At 44.7% G+C, this 23,099-nt stretch overlaps 1 protein-coding gene across 35 annotated transcripts in view; it reads right to left on the bottom strand.

The window, feature by feature from the left end:
- The window catches only part of LOC118673464 (membrane cofactor protein-like), a 108,025-nt gene that overhangs the window by 29,759 nt on the left and 55,167 nt on the right, over positions 1-23,099 (bottom strand). For all 35 annotated transcript variants that reach the window (XR_004973376.1, XR_004973377.1, XR_004973378.1 and 32 more), the window contains 2 exons: positions 7,088-7,282; positions 6,676-6,769 (listed from right to left, as the gene is read on the bottom strand). Coding sequence is in view for 32 of the 35 variants with exons in the window: in XM_036344280.1 (XP_036200173.1) it covers positions 6,676-6,769; positions 7,088-7,282 (289 nt within the window). In the remaining 3 variants the exon portion in view is untranslated. The remainder of the gene's footprint in view (positions 1-6,675; positions 6,770-7,087; positions 7,283-23,099) is intronic.

The following is a 23,099-nucleotide window of genomic DNA, read 5'->3' as shown; positions in this document are numbered from 1 at the left end:
TCTCAGTTGTGAATTCTTTCACAGCCCATGTCCCTGGCCAAACCCTAACAGAATGAATACAATGTGAATATCAATTCAGAGATGGAAAACCTGAAAAGAAACCAAAAGGCAATTTTGGAATTGAAAAGTACACTAACTTAAATGAAAAAGGCGAAGAGATCAACCAAAGGTTATCTATTCATGCATATAAGCCTAACTAATGGACACAGGCACCAGGGGGTGAGGGCATGAGTGGGGGGGTTGGGGGGGGGGCAATGGGGGGATAAGGACACATATGTAGTACCTTAATCAATAAAGGAAAAAAAAAAATGAAAGATTCACTACAGGAATTAAAGGTAGTTTTTAGCAGACAGAAAAATGATTCAGTGAACCTGAAGAAAGGCCAATGGAAAGTATTGAGTCTGAAGAACAGAAAGAAAAAGGAATGAAGACAAGTGAAGAGAGCCTATGGGACCTGTGGAAAATCGATAAGCAGATCACATACGCATTGTGGGACTCTCACAAAGAGAAGACAGAGAGGAGGGGGCAAAGAAAATATTTGAAGAAACAATGGCTGAAAGTTTCCCAAATTTGATGGAAGACAGATAAAAATATTCAAAAATCTCAACATTCTCTAAGTAAAATGAACTCAAGAGATCCACACTGAGAAACATAAAGACTGACCTTTCAAAAGCCAGTGACAGAATTTGAAAAGCTGTGAGAAGTGAATCATCAGGTATAAGGGATTCTAAATAAGAATATCAGCAGATTTCTCATCAGAGTCTTGGAGGCCAGAGGACAGTGACCTGATAGACTCAAAGTGATTTAAAAAACAGAAAAAAGCCAACCCAAAATCCTCAATCCAGCAAAACTGTGCTGAAACATGAGGGAGATATTAAGGTTTATTCACAAATAAAAGCTGAGGGAGTTGTTACCACTAGACCTTGCCTTCAAAAAATACTAAAGGGAGTCCTGAAAGGTGAAATTAAAAAAAGTAACCCAAAGGCATATGAATAAATAAGCATTTCACTGCCGGCACATACACAGGCAATTATTAAAGCCAGTATTATTGTAACAATGCTTTGTGCCTATAATTTTTGTTTTCTGTGCGGTCTAAGAGAATAATCCTTCAAAGGAAGATAAATACATTACTGTGGAGGCTAGTATTACAATTATTAGTGTAGAGATTAGTATCACATTAACAACCAAAGGTGGTGGGGATAGAGTTGTAAAGGTGCAGTTTTTACAATTTATTGAAATTAAGTTGGTATAAATTCAAATTAGAATACTCTAACTGTAGGATTTTAAATATAAAATCTGCATCATAACCACAAACAAAAACCCTATAAAATGGACAATATGTAATAGTAAAGAAATGTTGGCATTTCACTATAAAAATCAACTAAACAGGAAAGGGGGGTCAAAAAGCTCTGAGGCATGTAGAAAACCAGTAGCATAATCATAGAAAACCATCCTTCTTGTCAATAATCCTTTTATATTTAAAATGATTATATTCTCCAATCTGAAGACAGACATTGGACGGACAGGTAAACACAAAGGATCCAGCTGTATGCTGTCTACAAGACTCACTTGAGATACAAAAACACAAACAAGTTGAAAGTAAAAGAATGGAGAAATATATTCCACGCACATAGTGATCCTGAGAGCAGAGGTGCTACACTAATTCAAACAAAATACTTTTTATTTTGCACCTAATGACAGGCCTTCAAAATATATGAATTGAAAACTAACAGAACTGAAGGGTGAAATATACATCTACACTAATAAAAGAGAAAAATGGTAATTGGCGTACGACGCTACCCTTTTCATTGGCTAATCAGGGCTATATGCAAATTAACTGCCAACTAAGATTGACAGTTAACTGCCAACAAGATGGCAGTTAATTTGCATATGTAGGCACAATGCAGGGAGGCGAAAGGGAAAGCAGGAAGAAGCCCCCTGCCACTGACAGTGATCGGAAACCCAGGGGGGAGCTAAGAGCCGGGGGGCAGGGCAACGGCGGCAGGGCCGCCTTTGCCCTGCCCCCCAGCCATGATCGGAGAATCAGGCGCCTTTTCCACCCTGGCCAGTGATAGCAGGAAGTAGGGGTGGAGCCAGCAATGGGAGCTGGGCACGGTCAAAGCTGGCAGTCCCAGGAGCTAGGGGTCCCTTGCCTGGGCCTAAAGCAAAGCCCACGATCGAGGGGCCGCTGCAGCTGCGGGTCCCCTGCAGCTGCGGGTCCCCGCTGCCCGGGCCGGACGCCTAGGCCAGAGGCCTTAGGCCTGGGCAGGGGCGGAGCCTGCAACTGCGGGGAGCTGGGGGTCCCCTGCCCAGGCCTGACACCTCTGCCGGAGGCCTCAGGCCTGGTCAAGGGGCCGATCCGGTGATTGGTGATCGGAGGGTGATGAGGGTCAACTCCTCTGGCTGAGGCATCAGGCCTGGGTGGGGGGCGGAGCCGGGGATTGGGGGAATATGATGGTCCCCTTGTCCAGGCCTGAAGCCTGGGTCAGAGGCGTCAGGCTTGGGCGGGGGGTGGAGCAAGCGATCAGAGGGAAATGGGAGTCCCCTGCCCAGGCATGATTCCTGGGCCAGAGGCCTCAGGCCTGGGTGGGGGTCAGAGCCAGTGATCGGGTCAACCAAGCCTCATGTTTGCTTCAGCTGCGTGGCTGCCGGCCGCCATCTTGGTTGGCAGTTAATTTGCATATCGCCCTGATTAGCCAATGGGAAGCGTATCAGAGGTATGGTTAATTACCCTATTTGTCTTTTATTACATAGGATGAGAGAGGCCTCATGCATGGGTGGGAGCCGGCTGGTTTGCCCTGAAGGGTGTCCCAGATCAGGGTGGGGGTCCCGCTGGGGTGCTTGGCCAGCCTGGGTGACGGGCTGAGGACTGTTTGCAGGCTGGACAAGCCCCCCAGCAGGGACCCTCACCCCATGAAGGTGTGGCCAGCCTGGGTGAGGGGCTGATGGCTGTTTGCAGGCTGGCCACGGCCCCCAGCCACCCAAGCTCCCAGTGGAGGCTGGCTGGAAGCAGGTATCTGGGATTTATTTATCTTCTATAATTGAAATTTTGTTGCCTTTAGCGGAAGCCACAGCCAGCCAGGGCAGGCAGGAAGCTTGGCTTCCTCCATCGCTCGGGCAACCAAGCCTTCTGCTCACTCCAGCTGCGTGGCTGCCAACCGCCATCTTGGTTGGGTTAATTTGCATATAGTCACTCTGATTGGCTGGTGGGTGTGGCTAGGGGTGTAGTGAAGTTATGGTCAATTTGCATGTTTCTCTTTTATTGGATTAGATTCCACTTACTGTATAATGCACATTTTTCATAAATTTCCAATATCCCAAATATATACTATTATATGAGCCCCATGGAACAAAGGCTACTATTAAATGCTCACTACCTCTTTTTGACATCTTCACTCCTTTGAAGCAGTCTCAAAAATAAGGCTTTCCCCTAAGATCTCTTATTTTTTTAAAAAATATTTTTATTGATTTCAGAGAGGAAGGGAGAGGGAGAGATAGAAACGTCAATGTTGAGAGACAATCACTGATCTACTGCCTCCTGCACATCCCACACTGGGGATTGAGCCTGCAACCTGGGCATGTGCCTTGACCGGGAATCAAACAGTGACTTCCTGGTCCATAGGTTGATGCTCAACCACTGAGCCACGCTGGCTGGGCTCCCCTAAGAGATCTTGAGCAACATTATGGTCCAGGCTAACCAGGTCAACTTTTGTCTGGTTAACACCTGACAGCCTATATGATAAAAGTCTAATATGCTAAGTGTCCAGTAGACCTGTCAGCTGTTCAACCAAAGTGTAATATGCTAATGATATGCTAAGGCTGCTCAACCACTCTCTATGACATAAACTGATCACCAAGGGGCATACAGTCAACTGGTCGACCAGTCTCTATGATGTGCACCGACCACTAGGGGGCAGACACTCCAACCACAGGTTAGCTTGCTACTGGGTTCCAGCTGATTGGGACTGAGCAAGATGGGCCGGACACATCCTAGAGCATCCCACAGTACCTCCCCACTGGCCAACATCCTGCCTCCCTCCCCAGCCCTAATCGTGCACTGGTGGGGTCCCTCGGCCTGGCCTGCACCCTCTCGCAATCTGGTACCCCTTGGGGTATGTCAGACAGCCAGTTTCGGCCCGATCACACAGGCCAGCCTGAGGAAGCCCAATGGTGCATGAATTCGTGCACTGGACCTCTAGACTCAATAGAAGATTATTTTTGGCTGACAATTCTACCTCCCATTTCTATAAGCCCTTCATCAACTCTGAAAGGTGGCCATTTTAAGTAGGGTGCAACTTGTCAAGGATAAAGTCACCATGATTACTACATTTTTAACGCTAATAGTAGGCTTATTATTATATACTAGAGGCCCAGTGCATAACATTCGTGTCCATCAGCTCGGCCTGCGCCCTTTCACAGTCCAGGAGCCCTTGAGGGATGTCCCACTGATGACCGGCAGTCGGACAACCTTGGCACTGCCGTGGAGGCGGGAGAGGTTCCTGCCACTGCCACTGTGCTCGCCAGCCATCAGCCCGGTTTCTGGCTGAGCGGCGCTCCCCTGGCTTCCTGTGTTGAGAATCTGTCCACTGATGGTCAGTGCACATCATAGCAATCAGTCATTCCACTGTTTGGTCAATTTGCATATTACCATTTTATTATATAGAACTAGAGGCCCGGTGCATGCATTTGTGTACCAGTGGGGTCCTTCAGCCTGGACTGCAGGGGCCGATCAGGGCTGGCTGGCCAGGGAGAAACTGTGGGAGGGGGCTCCAGGGCGTGTCTGGCCTGTCTCTCCCAGTCCCAATTGGCCGGACCCCAGCAGGAAGCTAACCTGCCGGTCAGAGCGCCTGACCCCTAGTGGTCAGTGGGCATCATAGCAACTTGTTAAACGAAGGGTCGGACACTTAGCATATTAGGCTTTTATTATATAGGACTAGAGGCCCGGTGCACGAAATTCATGCACTGGGGGGGGGGGGAGGGGTTTCCCCCTCAGCCCAGCCTACCCCTCTCACAGTCCGGGAGCCCTCAGTGGATGTTCTACTGATGGCCACAGTCTGGCAGCAGAGGCTTGGAGCAGGCGTCCCGTGTGTGTGTGTGTGTGTGTGTGTGTGTGTGTGTGTGTGTCTGTCTGCTAGGGCCTGCCCCCAGCCGCGCCACGTATGCTCGAAGCAGTCCCCACTTGTGGTCTGCCCCAAGCCACATTGGAGGCTCAGAGCAGGCACTGTGAGTGTGTGTGTGTGTGTGTGTGTGTCTGCTGGGGGCCTGCCCCCAGCCACACCATGGAGGCTTGGAGCAGGAGCCCCTCTGTGTTGATCTCTCAGGCTCCTGGCCTCCACTGCATGTTGTACTCTCCCTTGAGCTATGGCCAGGATGGGTGTGCTGCTTGCAAGCCAGGCTTTCCTGCTCCCGGATTGCCATGGCAACCGGGGAGCAGGCCCAGCTGGGGGCTGCCCACAGGCCGGGCTTGCTGTCCTGCTCCCAGATCAGGCGCAGCTGGGGGCTGCCTACAGGCCGCACTTTTCTACTTACCGATGGCCGAATCACCACAGTGACCCAGGGCCCAGTGGCACTTTCCTGCTCTCCAATAGTCATAGGGTCCCGGCTGGGGCAGGGCTTAGCAGTGCAGGGCTTAGGCGGCACAAGAGTCCCAGCTGGGGGCTCAGGTGGCACACAGAGGTCCCGGCTGGGGGCGGGGCTTATGCCCCGCTGCCCAAGGCTGCACATGGGGCCCGGATGGCAGCTCGCGCTGTCCCGCCCTGCCTGTAGTATAGGATAGAGGCCTGGTGCACGGGTGGGGGCCGGCTGGTTTGCCCTGAAAGTGTCCCAGATCAGGGTGGGGGTCCTGCTTGGGTGCCTGGCCAGCCTGGATGACAGGCTGAAGGCTGTTTGCAGCTGGTCACATACCCTTCAGGGTGGCGGTCCCCACTGGGGTGCCTGGCCAGTCTGGATGAGGGGCTGAGGGCCATTTTCAGGCTGGCGGGTGACTGAAGCTCCCAGCCTCTCCTTTTTTTCTTTTCTTTTCTTTTTTTATTCTGGGATTTATTTACTTTCTATGGCTGTCACTGGAACTGAGAGCCAGCTTTAGTTCTGAGGCCGGCTCCAGCTTGAGGCCTCGGCTGCTGAAAGCAGGGATCTGGGCTTTGTTTAGCTTCTATAATTGAAACACTGTTGCCATCACTGCCACTCTAAGCTCTGAGGCCGAAGTTGGCTAAAAGCAGCTATCTGGAGCTGGTTTAGCTTCTATAATTGCAACACTGTTTCTTAGACTGCAGCTCAGAGGCCGGCAGCAGCAGGCGGGGAACCTTGGCTTCCTCCATCACTGGAGCAAGCAAGCCTCCTGTTCACTTCAGCTGCCTGGCTGCCAGCCGCCATCTTGGTTGGCAGTTAATTTGCATATTGTCCTGATTAGCCAATGGGAAGCGTTCAGGGGTATGGTCAATTTGCATGTTTTTCTTTTATTAGATAGGGTAGTATTATACAGTTCTGCTTTACTTCAATGGAAATTTCCTTCTACTCGTTACACATCTTTTCGGTCACTATAAGAAGCCCAGAGTTGATTGGCTATAAGTACAACTTCTACACACAAAGCAAAATTAAATCAACATTATGGGAATATTTAGAAAATAAGCAAAACAAAAATAGAAGTAGTAACATTTACCTATTTCCTCTACTTACCCCTCATTACAAGAGTAGCTAGCCTGTGAACCAAACTGAAAATTTCCTTCTACGCGGCCATTTAGGGGCTCTGCTAGCTGTGGACATGATTTTCCTGAAAGAAATTTTTTAAATTTGTTGATTTACACAAACTCCAAAACAGATCTGAATCAAAACCAAAATTCTACGTTGCTCTACTGTGGGAATACTATTTTTCTTTCTTTAACTATTAAAAGGCCAAACTTAAGATTCACATTTACCCAGACAACTAACAAGAAAAAGATTACCTGGAAATTTTTCAAAGCTTGAAAAAATACATGACTGTCTAAAACTTACCTCCACGTGAGAAAACCATCATTGTACTAGCAGAATATGCCATCTAAAATGTATGAAAATCTTTAGAGCAATAAAAATAAAAATTTTATGTACTTACTTGTACAGGCCTCCTGGAGAGGAGGTGCCCATGTGCCATTAGACTGACAAACAGCAGAGGTGGGACGAACAAGAGGAACAATAAGCCTGTATCCTGGGCGACACTCATATTCTACTGCAAACCCAGCACTTACAGGGGGCACAGGATTACCCTTGCCTTTCATAGAGTCATATCTTGGTATCTCATCACAGGCATCTGGGCATGAGAGAATAAGACATGAAAGTCAAGTATTTTCTCTTTTCCATCAGCCACGGATTCTGGCCTGGCAGCTGGCAGGTCCTTGGTGAGCTTATGGTTTCTTAAGGAATAAGGCGAATATTCATTCAGCAGTAAATTAAAGAGACAGCAGCAACAGGTTTGGTGTGCGTCCTTTCCCAGTTTTTCTCAGTTCATTTCACACTCACCTGTCCCCTAGGACATCATCTACAGTATGCAGCCCTAGATCAGGGTCCTCGTCCACAGTTTGAAATGCAAACTGATGGTGACTTGTCACCTCAGGCTCAGCCTCCTCTTAGGAGGCAAGTTCCTAGAGGTCAGAGTCATCTGCCTTCTTTTCCTGCTACACTCTGCACCCAGTGGGTACTCAAGAAATGCTATGTGTAGAGGTAATTATGTAAGTATTGGGATTTCGTAGATAGAAATAATATGGACTAAATTATTTCAAAATATAAGACTTCATATTAGCGAAGTAAGCATTTTTACAAGTGAGTAAACGCCATTTAAAATAAAATTGCATTATTTTGAATAGCCTCACATGAAAAAAAAATTCTGCTTTCTTAACATTACTTTAACTACACAATTGACCCTTGAACAATGCAGCAGTTCAGTCAGGGGTCCCCACACAGTTGAAAATCCACAGATGACTTTTGAATTCCCCAAAACTTAGAGTGTTTCCTTCGTATCAGTGAGGGATGGGTTCCAGGACACCCCATGAATACAAAAACCCCTGCATGCTGGTCACTTATATGAAGTGGTGAACAATGCCTATAGTGTGTCCTCTGCATTGTCGGATTCCCAATTGCAGATGGAAAGTACTGTTGGTTGTTTCCACAGACGTGAAACCTAGGTACCAGCAGTTTCTATATATTTACTAGAGGCCCGATGCACGAAATTTGTGCAAGAGTAGGCTTCCTTCCCCTGGATGCCGGCACAGGCTTCCCTCCTGCACCAGCACCGGGGACCCGGGCTTCCCTCCAGCCGCTGGCAGGCACCCGGGACCCACCCTGGCAGCCCCAGCTTCATCCAGAAGGTCATCCGGGAGGACATCCAGCCTAATTAACGTACTATGCTTTTATTATTATAGATAGAAACAAATGCAGGCATAAAGAAATTCGGGTAGTTCAAACCAATGTTGTTCAAGGGTCAACAGTAATGTAATCTTCCTTCACAGATCAATGGATCATACAAGACCTCAGAAGCTCCCTGAGGTAGCTGTGTATCCGATATATATCCCTCCAGTAAAGCTACTTCACTGCTACGCTTTTAGAACTTTTTACCCCTGTTATTTTTAGAGGGGGGTAGTTTTCACTCCCTTGACATTTCTACTTAAGCAATTTGCCTTCCTTTTCAGCGGTTCTTAACCTTCTGGCCCTTTAAATACAGTTCCTCATTTTGTGACCCAACCATAAAATTATTTTCGTTGCTACTTCATAACTGTAATGTTGCTACTGTTATGAATCGTAATGTAAATATCTGATGTGCAGGATGGTCTTAGGCGATCCCTGTGAAAGGGTCGTTCGACCGCCAAAGGGGTCGCGACCCACAGGTTGAGAACCGCTGCTTAAAATTATCTGTGGGCTTGAAAACCTAACCAATCTCTTAGAACAATTACATACAATAATGTGATGGAGACACATCAAGTAAAGCCCTAGAAGACTAAAAGAATGCAGAGGCCTCGCCTATAAAGTTTAAGGCCTAAGGTAGATCTATTTTGCTCCCTAAGGAATCTTTCCTCTTTTACTTCCTTAATCTTGGTCTTATTTCAGATTGAGAGACCAGTAAAGAGAATTCTAAACACGTGAAATTTTACTCTTTTGTCTTATCATGTTCTAAATTCTAAAACTCTATACCCAGTCCAACATTTCATTTCCATCATCCACCTACTGGCAAATGTTTTCAATATTTCCACTATGCTGCCCTTGATATCCGAATGTTCCTCAATCAACTGCTCAAAACAAAACAAATGCAAAAAGCAAACCAAAGCCCCTAGTAATTAAAAGCATTGTTTGAAATAACATTGATGAATGTTATTTTATTGATGAATAACATTACATTTACTTGAATACCGTGAGCTAGATATTGTCATTTTCAATAGGAAAACAAACATGGGCTAGAAATTCTATACAATTGTGTTCAGATACAAATGCACAACAACATTCTAGAATTTCCTGGAACCGCCACGAAGAAATCATGTAACAGCATGCCCACAATTAAATTATACAAGTATCCTTTGTTTTATGCATTCAATCTCAGTAACTATCTTGAAAGCAGATAAAGGAGAGAGGATTCCTAATATGACTTTCACATGTAGTGTCTATATGGAAAAGGAAAAGTCAGTAAGATTGTTTAATCCATTCAACTAATTCGAAGTATTTCTTCCCACTAACATACACCATGAAAGACATGCTTCCACCAATGTGCATGTCAGTGTTCGGCAACCAGCTGATCACAAGCTATATACAATGTAATAATTGAATGCAATACCACATCTTTTAATAAGCAAATTTCTTCCCTTGCTCAGAACACTGAATTTTTTTCCTATGTGAATGTTTATAAACTAAATATTCCAGGACCCAGAAAAATAGCACCTTAACTTAGTTTTTTCTAGGTAGTTTAAATATAATTATTATTTGGCTGCAATGCTACACTTTAACATAGATGACATTAAGTAAGACGATGGGCTGCATTCAGAAAACTCGCCAATGTTCTAGATGGGTTTCGGGAAAATGAAATCATTTTCTGCTATGGATCAAGAGAACTGCTCACCTTGTCTACACTTGCCAAAACTGAGTAAGCACTCTCTCCCTGCTTGCAAAAATTAAAATCACTTTTTGTTCCTCTTATTGTTCCTCTTATTCAAACTGCTTAAGTAGACACCTTTAGCAAATCATGGTGCCTCACCAAACCGGAACCCCAGTGAAACCTGACAATCGTGCTCCTCCTCTCACTGTCTACACAACACCCTCTCTTTAAACTTTCTTTGCTTCCCAAAATGCAGACACTGGCATCTACACCTGCCAATTATTTCTCACTGCCTCATTTGTAGGCCTACAAAAAATCACTAAATTACTTTCAAAGTCATTAAGTGGCCTCCTTGTTCTTCAATGACTCCTAACCCTTTCTTCCTTGGTAGTTTTAGCTGCTGTCCAGAACACCTGGAGCTATCGGTCACTCTGTCTTGGCTCCTTTCTGCCTGAAAAGCTCTCTTTGGTTCCCAGGACAGCATGACCACCTGGTTTTCAGCTTGTCCTGACTGCTCTCCCTTCTCTGCCTGATTGGATAATGTGATGTTTCTAATAGGCAGTTCTCTTGATATTTCACTCTGCAGACTCCCCTGGGCAGGTAGATATACTCCCATGACTTCATTACCCCTAAAAAGAGCTACCTCTCAAATACCTTTCCATCCTAGATCTCCGGCTGGGGTGCCAAACCTATGTATTAAATTGACACCCCACACAGGTCCACTTGGAAAGTGTTATGCTGTCTCAAATAACATAACGAATGTGCTCTATTGATTCTTCACAGGCATACCAAGCAAACTAGTTCAAATGGTTTCCAGAACTGAATGTCTGCTCAGCCTCTAGTTCAGCGGTTCTCAACCTGTGGGTCGCGACCCCTTTGGCGGTCGAACAAGCCTTTCACAGGGGTCGCCTAAGACCATCCTGCATATCAGATATTTCCATGACGATTCATAACAGTAGCAACATTACAGTTATGAAGTAGCAACGAAAATAATTTTATGGTTGGGTCACAACATGAGGAACTGTATTTAAAGGGCCAGAAGGTTGAGAACCACTGCTCTAGTTCTATCCTTACTTCTACAGCCACTATCATTTATCTGGATTGTGACCAGAGTTTCTGGATAGGTCTCCTTACCCACACCTTGGCACTATTCACTCAATTCATGTTTCATATTGTTACCTGAATAATATTGATATGACACAGTGACCAAGGACTTTCCAAGTCAGGTACTTTGCAATGGATCCCCAGTGCCCTCAGTATCATGTCTAAGGCTCCTTGGCATGGCTAACAGACTTACAATCTGCCACTATCTCAATCTCTTGCACACTGCTGTCAAGCTATATTCAATCCCTTGGGGCCCATTAAATTACTTTAGCATTGCAGGCCTCCATGCATTATTTTACTTCAGTTTTGACCAGAAACCCTGCCATCCTTCCCACCCACTCATCTTTCAGTTACATCTTAGATGCCAGTTCTTCCTTGAGGCTCGACATCTGTCACTCAAAATACTGGGATGTCATCATGATACCCCAATATACTTTTCATATTGTAATTCTTTATTATTCTCATTCCCCTCAAGACTGTCTCATTCATCACTGCATTTCTGGTACCTAGAACCAGAGCTGAATGAGCACAGTTGTCAGTTCTATACACTCTTAGACCAAATTTAAATTCTTTATGGTTCAGCCAGCTTGTTCCAGAGATATCTGCAAAGCATAATTTTTTCTTCAGGTTTTGCCTGTATTCAAAGTGTTTTTTTTTCATTGGTTTAGTTATAGATATTTAGTTCCCTTTACTAGAGTTTTAAATTTCTATCATGTCAAAATACTTATGCTTAGATGAACCCATTTCCCATTACTGCTATTATCAGCAATAGCATTTTAACATTATCAAAGATGGATTGTAGGCCAGCAAGTTTCAGCAGCAGCAGCAGCCTGGCTCCAAAAGGAAGAACATCATCACAGTCGCAGTGAAACAGCCTGATTTTAAAAGTCAGGCAAGTGCCAACTGAAGCCACTCAGCGAAAACAAGGCCTTGACCAGAAAAGGATGAAACCTTAAATTAGATCTGGAGGACAGTCCTTCCGGTAAGGCTGACTTCTCATGTCTCAGTAATAATTCTTATTTAAATGGCAAATATTTAACTGTATATGCAATATCATCACTTTTTGATGTAACTGAAGTGGAATCTTTGCCTTTGGCTACGACAGTCCCCTAAGCTCATTCTGACCTGCACTTTAGCCGAGGGCCTAACTGCTGATATTTCTACTGATAGGAGAGATGCCTTTGGAATAGGTCATGATTTGGAATGTTGTCGAAGCAACATGCCTTTCTTACTTCCAGCTGAAATTTTAAAATGGCCTGTATGTTCAGAAATTACTGGATGCTATACTTTTAGCTATTATTAAGATCCCAGGGCATTCTAAACCTGACTCCACAAGGAATGCAGTCCTTAAAAGGAACCAACAACAGTCAAACCTCTGGTATGGCCAAAAGGATATTTCCTCAAATGATAACATCAAAAAACTGGCTAGCGATGTCCAACAATTGGCCTCAGGAAAAGAAAAACAAAATTGGAAATCTGACAAGTGTTGGTTTGATATCAAGAATCTCTGGTTCAGGCCAAATAACAGCCTAGACCAACCAGCGGCTCTAAAATTCCCACTCCGAACTACTGCACACGCATTAAACCACTGGCCCACTGACAAAATGATAGCATCTATGCATCAATATTAATGGGCACCTATTAATAAGGCCCCAAAAAGTACCTATTTGTCCCACTTGTCTAAAGTACGAGCCAGGAAAGCCTGATCCAACTGCTGCCAGATATTTTAAGTTGCCTAACGGACCATTCTCAGTCCGGCAAATGGATTTCGTACAGCTTTCCCATCTCGTGGATATGAATATATTTCAGTCGTGGTCTGTATGTTTTCTCACTAGACTAAAGCTTTCCCAGCAGACAGGCTACTGCTTCTGCTGTGGCTAAAGTTCCTGTGAGAAGATCGCCCTCACCTAGAGAAGCCCTCCAGAACCCACAGGGGTCAGGGAACCCATTTTACCAGTCAGGTGCTTTCACAGTTTTGTACTGTATGGCCAGTTTGACAACACTTTCACTGCACTGAGCATGCTCAGTCCTCAGGTTTAGTTCACATGCACGAACAGCATTAAGACTCGTTGACAAAATTTGCAGAAACCCTCCACGTACCTTGGCCACAAGCACTGCAGTTGGTCCTTCTAAATCTCAGATTCTCCTCCTTTAGAACTCAAACTCTCACAGAGCCCCTGCCTCTTTTGATGGACAACAGGTCAAAGGAAATATACTTCAATATTATAATGGCCTAAGTTCTTCTATCAAAATTAACCACTTTCTGCCCTGGCTGGGTAGCTCAGTTAGAGCACTGTCCTGATACGCCAAGGTTGCAGGTTCGATCTCTACTCAAGGCTCCTACAAGAATCAACCAGTGAATGCATAAATAAGTGGAACAACAAATCGATGTTTTTCTCTTCCTTCCTCTCTCTCACTCATATCAATAAATAAATTTTTTTTAAAAAGAAATCTTTAAGAAAATTAATGTTTTCGTAAAGCAATCTTTTCACAGTGAACTCCAGGGAGATGAAGACCTTAAACAACACACTGTGCACCCTGGACACTTCATCTATTGGAAAAGACTCTTTGCAACCTCGCTACAAAGGCCTCTATCAGGTCCTGCTAACCAACCCTTCTGGGGCCAAACTTCAGGCAATACATTCCTGGATTCAGGTGACACATCTAAAAAAAAGCACCTAATCCTGACTGAACCTGCACCCCATCTAGGGACCTGAGGGCAAAAATGTCCCAAAACGGATGCAGAGTACACCTGATGAGATAGCTACCCCAGGATGTTCAGACCAAGCCAATTAGAAGGTTTCAAACTCACGAAAGTCTCTCTTTCATAGACTATTAACTGATCATGGATTCTTATCCAATTCAGTCTCTGAATTTGCAACCTACAGGCTTACTGATAAGACATTTTGTTCCAGTTTCTTTTGAGAGAGCAGTATTGCTTAATTGCTTCATGTTTTATACCGGCAGTGTGTCTTCCCAAAGCTCTTAATTCTTTCTGTGCTGAGTATGCCTTTGGGGATTCAATAATTCTACAAGGCAAACTGGAGAAGGGTTAATTCCTGGGAGATCTCACTGCCCCTCCCGATTCCTCATTACTCAAATGATAGGTTTACAACCTGTACATTTTCCTCTGACATGGAACATGACACTCAGAAACGGTCGTTCCTGGCATCAACGAACAAAAGGCCACTGAATCCAGAAAGACCTGACTCTTGATCAGCAATGATTTTGGAGAAAAATCATTCAAAAGGGGTCATGTGAAAATTAAAAAATAGAAATCTCATTTAAAATGGAGTCAGGAGGCTAGACGAGAAAACTCACATACACATTAAGCAACACTTATGGATGATCCCAAATGTGAGAGACCTTACCATGTATTTCCCACAGAAAGTGATACTATTTTGCTGCCTCGACAGGAGGAAGAGAAAGATTCCTCCTTGCCTATACAGCTGATGAGACTGCCAGAACTCGGCCAATGAGAAGTCACTATACTTCAAACTTTCAGTTCCTCTCCTTTCCTTCTCTGGGCTTGTTGTTGGTTCACCTTTAGACCATTGTCCTGAAATACAATTCTTTGTTGTTTCTGAATAAACTCTTTCTGCTGGACAAGTATGTGGCTATCCATTTGTTTAAGGAAAACATGATTACAGAAGCTTCCTCCTAGAGGCCGGAGGAGTTTTGTTCCTGAGCTTTTCAAACTCAGCTGAATGTTATATTTAACTTCCTGCTACTTAATAGTTATACAACAATGTTGATACTGAGGCAAAACAGTGAGCATTTGTAATCACAAGTGTGACAAGACACACAAGATCTCTGTATTCTAGTGGGAAGGGAACCAAAAACATCATTTTGGAAGGGTAATTACAAGTTAGGATGAGTGTGAGAGTGTGAGTGTGTGTGTGTGTGTGTGTGTGTGTGTGTGTGTGTTTACCTGAGATAGGATGGTCACAGAAGGTCCCTCTGATGGGGTAACAACACCAATGAGTTGGAAAGAAAAGAAGAAGCCAATTATGCAAGAGGCAGGAAGACAATGCTCCTAGACTGAGGAACAGCAAGTGCAGAAGCCCCAAAGTGGCAGAGTTTGTTCCGTCTCAGAGCAGAAAAGCCTTCCCTTCCACCTGGCGTTTGTTAAATGCTGTCAGAGAATCATGCTCCGTCCCTCCAGAGCACCTGTCTGGGGTTATAACACTAGTAACAAGCCCAGCTGGAGTGGCTGGGTGGTTGAGCATCGACCTATGAATCAGGAGGTCAAGGTTCGATTCCCTGGTCAGGGCATATGCTCTGTTTGTGAGCTCCATCCCTGGTGGGGGAGGGGGGTGTGCAGGACGCAGCAGATCAGTGATTCTCCCTCATCATTGATGTTTCTATCTCTCTCTCCCCCTCCCTTCCTCTCTGAAATCAATTAAAATATATATATATGTATTTTATTTTACTTTATTTTTTTAAAGACAAGTATTTTGGCCCTGGCCAATGTGTTTCAGTAGGTTGGGTGTTGTCAAAGCATGGAAAGGTTACCAGTTCGATTCCCGGTCAGGGCACATGCCCAGGTTGTGGGTTCAATCCCCAGTTAAGGTGGGTTCAAGAGGCAACCAAATCAATGTCTGTCTGTCTGTCTGTCTGTCTCTCTCTCTCTCCCTTCCTCTCTCTTTAAAGTCAATTAAAACGTTTTGTGGTGTGTGTGTGTTGTTTTTTTTAAAAAAAAGACTTGTTTTATGGTTTGGTTAGTCAGTCCCAATAAATTTTAGCAAATATTTTATTTACTGATTGCCTCCTATGTGACTGGCATTGGAGATCTAACAGTGAGAACAACACCGTTCCTGTTTGTGTGTGTGCAAACGGACAAAGAGTGAAATAAAGATCATGAAAGTAGGAATGGTCACCAGTGTATCCCCCGAACCAGCACAGGACCTGGCGCATACAAGGCAAATAATTCATTGAATGAATTCTCCTAAAGAAAGCATGCAGCATACAAACTGTATACCGTGTAGTACGACCCTAAAAATCACTTGGGTATATGAACACGCATGCATTAACGACAGCTGGAAATACACTGAAGTATTCAATGGTTGTCCTTTGTGTATATTTTACACAATAAGCATGTTGTTGTTTTTTAGCATATTAAGTACTTAATCCAGTCAACGAAAAACGAAACTTATTTCGTAAATAAGCCCCAGCTTTCGTTTATGACCTGTAGGGGAAAACCATGTTAACATTATTTATTGTCCATTTCTTGGGATACTAATTTCTCACTGGGTTTGCCTACCAACGTTTTTAGGTTACTTTGGATAGCCCCTCAAATATGACTCAACCTAAAACAACAACAACAAAACACACGCCAAAAATAGATTTAGTAATTGAATAGGTTATTGCGTATGTTACATGGGAACAAGACCACACCGGGCGCAACAGTCAGCAAATCAATGCCAATACGAACCCAGGCAACAAGAAGCCCGTTAACTTAATTACAAAAGCACTGAGCGCCCTTCCAAAACCACACCTCTCACTTAAGGGCTCCGCATGCGCTCCCCAGCCCCCACAGGAGCAAGCGCGCTTCCTTGCCCCACACTCCGCACCCCTGCCCAGGCCACTTCCCGTAAGCACACACCGGATAACACCTGCCGGGCTTCCCCAGCCGGCCCCTGGGGCACCAACACATCACACCGCCCAGGAAACACAGCGCAAACACCCACGGCGGGCGGGCACGCGCGGGCCCTGGCGACACCCCCACGCGCTGGGGCACTGCAGGGCAAGCCCTCACCTGGAGCGCCGGGTCTGCGCTGCCCATCCTGCTGGGCTCCGTCCCGAAGCACCTGCCCGCTTTCGCTGAGGACAAGCTTTTGCAAACCCCGGCCGCGCCCAGCGCCCTTCGAGGCTCCTTACAAACCACAGAGCAAACGCTACCGCCCGCACTTCGGGGTCCTCCCTCCCCTGGAGCCGCGCACAGCACCACCCGGGGCAGCTCCGCCCAAGCCCCGTCCCCCTTAACCCAGCCCACCACCCCAACCTCTCCCCGCCCTCGGCTGCGGGCGGGCGGCTCCCCAACCCGTTCCAGCTCGCTCCGGGAGCGCACCCCTTCCCCAGGCCCCTACCGGTGGATGCGGGTAACCAGAGCGCGAGCGTCACCAAAAGATTCCCAACGGAGCTCCAAGAGGGGAAGGGACGGCGAGGCGTCCTCCGAGGCCCGCGAGAAGCCGTCATTTTCCGGGAGGTGAGCGGGAAGCCGTTGACCAGCACCCGACCCAGCAACCCGGAGACTCAAAAAGCCTTGAAGGCGGAACCCCAAGTGGCCAGGACCACGCCCGAGCGTAAGCGACGCTAGGGGGCGGGGCCTCGGGCCGGGGCGGAGCCTTCGCCCAGGAAGGAAAGGGCCGTGGCCTGGCCGCGCTCTAACCCGGCGGGTCATTGGCAGCTCAGGCTCCGCCCGCGCCGGACAGGGTTTGCGGGAAATGCTGGTTCACCCCCGCGTCCTTAAACGGGCAGTTACCACTCCACTCAGAAAGGGTGGAAAGGAAACAAGAGCTGGCCCAGTCATCACTGCGCCCTTTCCGGAGCTCGGGATGGAAACATAAAGCTCATGGACCTGAAAATAGAAACCCAGAGCCCAGACCGGGGTCGCCTAGGGACCAGCACCCCTAGGGGGTTCCACTTTGGTCCTGGGGCCACCGGACTGCCAGTAGTACCAGGGCCCTTGCTCAACATTTGGCATTAACTCGGCATAATTAGGGACGACGCCTGAGATCTCCGTGGTTGAAGGCCTGCTATTGGATCCTCTCGCTGCCTGCTAGATTTCAAAATCACCAAGATGGTGTGGCCACTGCATTCCCAGCCCCTCATGTAAATGCTCTGCCCCTTACTCCCTTGAGAGGACCCCTGGGAAGGTAAATTAATACCTGGCCATAAACATATGGGCCCTTGCTCTTCATCAATTAACTGTTTTGTTGAAGAGGAAATGCACATGAATGAAAAAGTTAAGGACAAGGATGTATTAATGGCAAATTCTTGGAAGTGATGAATACCATTATTGTTCGGATATAGGAATTAATAATACGGAGAATTTTTCTGATGAAACAGTCTCTCAATGCTAGAAATATAAGAATGAGCAAGATTTATTTGTAGAATTGTGAGTAAGCCTGTATTAATAAAACAAAAGCCGGTAATATGACCAGTATTAACAGAACAAACAAAAAGAATTGACATTTTCTTCCTATTGGTTGCAAAGGATAAAAATGTCAAACACTGAGAGTAAACATTGGGGGGGGACCAGGACCCACAAAACTTTGGTTTGTAACATAATTTTTGTGTTTCTGAAGTTTTTAAATAGATCTGACTTTTAAAGCAAATAGTTACATTTAGAGTCATCCCACAGAGACCATCAGTCCTGTGAGCCAAAATGTGTAATTTTGGGGGAAAAAATAAGCTCTTAAGTGTCTAGCAAAAGTATAAGGAATTTTTGCCAGATGGCTAATGGGATGGAATTCTGTGCAGTGAGCAGTGTTAAATATATATATATTCAACGTGAGAAACTATTCTTTAGTGGAAAAAGCAGACTCCAAATCAGTATGTGCCTTTTGGTATTCCTTTTATAAGGCAAAAGTAGTTTATTGATACAGGTAAAGAAAGATTAGATGGAAATATACCAAAAAAAACACACAAAACCTAACAGTTGATAGGATTGTGCATATTTCATTTTTTGTGCTTTTCAGTTTTTTATATTGACTCAGGGATACGTTTGGAATCAGGTAAAGAAATTTTGTTTTAATAACCCAACTTATATATCAACATCTACTTTGTTCATAGAATGGTGATAGAAACTATCACAGAAGGTTAAGGAATGAGAGGATGATGAGGAAATGGAAGCTCTCAATACAAACCTCAAACACATCTCCTGGAATTAGAAAACTGTACCTATATTTAAACAGTTTAGCATCTGAGATGTACTAACGACTTTCAGGGCTCAACAAATCATGCAATTTCCTCTTCCTCTCAGACCAACACAATGTTTGGATTGTTCGCTGCGCTGTAAAACAGTACCAGTGTGTGTGGAGGTGATGTATAAAATAAAGGCCTTAGAATCTTGGATTATTAAGTGCAGACACTCCATGATGACACTTACTTGCAGGAGGTATAAGTAAGACACAAATAGGAAATTCAATGAGGGGGATTTAGACTCTGTCTTCATTATTATAGTTGTAAAGGTATAACAGAAATGTTCTGTGGCTCAATGTTGGCACTTATTTGTGCAAACAGAGAATCTATTCTCTACAATCATCTATACACTATGTTATATGTCAATTATATCTCAGTAAAGCTGGGGGAAAACTTTCCCATCTATTTCTAGGCTTGGAAGTAAGGTGTATGTTTTGTTTTGTTTTATTTTCATGAGAAGATTTAACAGGGGAAAAAATATAGCTAGTGTTCAGTTTCCTAGTTATAGGTACAGTGGGGCCTTGACTTACGAGTGTCCCGACTAACGAGTTTTTTGAGATACCAGCTGTCTCTGGGCTGATTTTTTGCATTGAGTTGACAGAGTAATTTGAGTTAACGAGCTCCTTAACGAGCTCCTTAACAGGCTCAGACTCGGACGAATTAAACTCATAAGTCAAGGCCCCACTGTACATTAGATTCAACCATTGGGATTTACTTGAACTTTCTTCCTACCAGTGAAATTTCTATACCTCGGAATCATCAAACCATTTTTTTAAATTCTCACCCAAGGATACAATTTCTAGAGAAAGTGGGGAGAAGAGAGGGAGGAAAGAGGGGGAAAGACAGAGAAACATTGACCTGAGAGAGACACATCAATTGGTTACCTCCTGCACGTTCCCCTACAGGGGCTGCGGAACCTGCAACCAAGGTACCTGCCATTGGATCCAACCCACAAACCTTCGGTCCAACGGCCCACACTCTAACCAATGAGAAAAACCGGCCAAGGCATCAAACCATTCTTAGCATCATAAATGGTATCCTTGTTGGTTTCTTTAACTCATTTGGAGTTGACTCACCTGAGGCTCCAACTGATATGTTCTGAACCTTGTTCCTTGTTTTTCTGGACAAGCTCCATGAAGGAGGGATAGAGTTTTCTTGCTTTTTCTCAAGTGCTCAGATAGTTCCAGGCCTGTAGTAGGTACATAATAAATACATATTAATTACTAAATAAACATGTATTGCTAGCAAATGATTTAACATCTTCTTGCCCATTCTTTGTGAGCATGAGAGATGTCTGAGAGATTTTAATTGTAATAATAATTAGACACAGAGAACAAAGCTGGATTTGCCTCTAAAAGGAATGAACTACAACTGTCTGCACAGAAAACCCTCCTAAATCAGGCAAGGAAGCTAACTAATCCTTGAGGTGGAGCTAATGTCCGCCTCTAAGTCTTGAGATGACTTCCGATGGAATTCACAGCAGGGTATTGACTCAAGAGAGTCAATGACTTGAGGAAAATAGGGGAGTAAACACTAGAGCAGTGGTTCTCAACCTTCCTAATGCCACGACCCTTTAATACAGTTCCTCATGTTGTGGTGACCCCCAACCATAAAATTATTTTCGTTGCTACTTCATAACTAATTTTGCTACTGTTATGAATCGTAATGTAAATATCTGATATGCAGGATGTATTTTCATTGTTACAAATTGAACATAATTAAAGCATAGTGATTAATCACAAAAACAATATGTAATTACAGATGTGTTTTCCGATGGTCTTAGGCGACCCCTGTGAAAGGGTCATTTGACCCCCAAAGGGGTCGCGACCCACAGGTTGAGAACCGCTGCACTATTGGTTCCTCCAGTTTCCCCTCAAGGTGTTGTCAAACTACCGAAATAAAATGAGAGAATGGAAAATATGCATGTTTGTAGACCAGGTTTTGAGCTGTGTTAGACCTTCTTTAAGGCTTTATGAATGGAGGTAAGGATGTGTATGGATGTCATTAAACAGAGGCCAACTTCTTTAAAATAAAACAATGTTAGATGATTCTTTGCCGCTTACATTAGTATATTTACATGAGGCTTTTCAGAGGTGGGGTAGCAGCATGAATGCCCCTGTGAATGCCCTCGGAAAAGGCCTCCTACTGTCCTGGTGAATTACACAGCAGGTGTTTGTGGAAACCTGAAAGAGAGTGGCTACAGGGAAGAAAACCATCTTTTTTGATGTTGGCCCTGGGAGCCATACCACCTCTATTTGCACCTGGTAAAACCTGCCAGTCAATAGCTGTTATCAGAAGAGCATTACTGTGTATGCCACACCCACAACAGCTATTCTGAAGCCAGTCAAATACAGAAAGGGCATTTCTCAGAAGGGATGTATTTTCATTTTGTTTCCTGTTGGCTTTGGATCACTTGAAACAGTAAACATATTACAAAGCATATTCCGTAAGTAGATTTGCAAAGATAAAACCTTTTATTCCTTTCTCATGATAATGGTGCAGATCATTTAAGCTTCACAGTCTTAAATGAACGTCCATCTCACAAGTGTACAAAAAGGCAAACAAAACAGAGTTAGAATACTAGCTCTAGAAAGAGCTTTTGGCGGCAATTGGCCCAGCCCCCGTGGTTCCTATCTTACTCTTGCATTTTCCAAATTCTCCTTAATGAGCCCAATTCCATATTACACACATTTGAAAATAAGGAAAACGACAAACTTGTAAACAGAAATCTTAGGCAACACTTTCTTCCTTTGAGTAACTGAGACTAGTTATATGTCCTAAGTGCAGTCTTTCCCCGGACTAGACAGTGTGTTCATTTCAGCACAAAAGAAGGAAGAGTGACAGCATCCACCCCCCAAGGAGGGAGCTTCCTTTAGGAACTGGGAGAGCTCCAGCGTCTTCCTGTGTACATGTTGGCAGCTCTGTGAAGTCACTTCAAGGATTTTGAGTCTCAGATCTTATTCTGTTGAAATGAATTGGCTCCTTTCCGACGAGCATTTTAATTCGAGGTGTTCTCCTGCTTTATAGTTTTTGTCAAGGAAGGACACTGAAGTAACCGGAATTTTCATGTGGATGGCAGCGTGGTCGACAACTGAACCACCCAGAATGTATATGTTGGTCATCAGTGCTAGCATTACACATAAGTTATAAGTTCAGAATACTGTGGAGGTTCTTTTGTCCTCTGCTGTGGTAGGGCACAAGACAGTATGGCATACACTACGTAGATAAGAGAGATTAATTATTAACTGACCTTTCCTCGTTGCTTCTTTTGTCAAAAGTGTTCTCAGAGGTGAGCAAATGAATCAAGAGTCTTATTCCAGAAAACCTACAGGTCCATTATAACACATGAATCATTTCCTTCAGTCTTGTCTTTTCTGAACCATGGCTGTGGCAGGGGAGGTAAACAGGATCCAGTAGTTTGGAGGAGGCTTGTCATCCTGCACTGAACACAGTCAAGACTGAAAGGAGTATTGCAAAGTCTAAGGGGTCCAAATGCTTCCTTGGTCAGGATGAAACCTCTCCTCTTTCTTAAAGCCCGGAACACTGTCCTTCCACCAAGGCACAGACCCCTGATGGGGCCATCAGTTCACCTGACACCCCAAGCAATTACTGCCACCTGATCCCTCTTTCTAGCTCATAAATGATCCCAACATCATCTGTTACATACATCATCGTTGAGCATTCTCACGTCCTTCCACACCTGTCTTTGGAGGGTGCCTTTTTACCAGTATCACCCCCACTACTCCTGTCCTTGTCCTGAGCGCACAGGTTTTCAGCCGAGTACAAACTCTAAGTCACACCTTGTCTCTGAGATATTGCCACAAATGATTAACCGTCTCCTGTACAACACCTGTGTTCAAAACTCCACTAGTAAAAGAGCACGTTGAGATAAATTCATTAAGGAATTCCTACCTTTTTATTAAAAGGTGGCCAACCATCGATGTATGAAATTTGAGATTCACCTTGATGTAAAAGAATGTGCTCAAAAAGTTGAGAATAAAATTAAATTTTGAAAATTCAT

Source organism: Myotis myotis, unplaced genomic scaffold (assembly GCF_014108235.1).
Source record: "Myotis myotis isolate mMyoMyo1 unplaced genomic scaffold, mMyoMyo1.p scaffold_m19_p_18, whole genome shotgun sequence".
NCBI lineage: Eukaryota > Metazoa > Chordata > Mammalia > Chiroptera > Vespertilionidae > Myotis > Myotis myotis.
The sequence above is the reverse complement of the archived record's forward strand: the minus strand, read 5'-3'. Positions and strand labels throughout refer to the sequence as shown.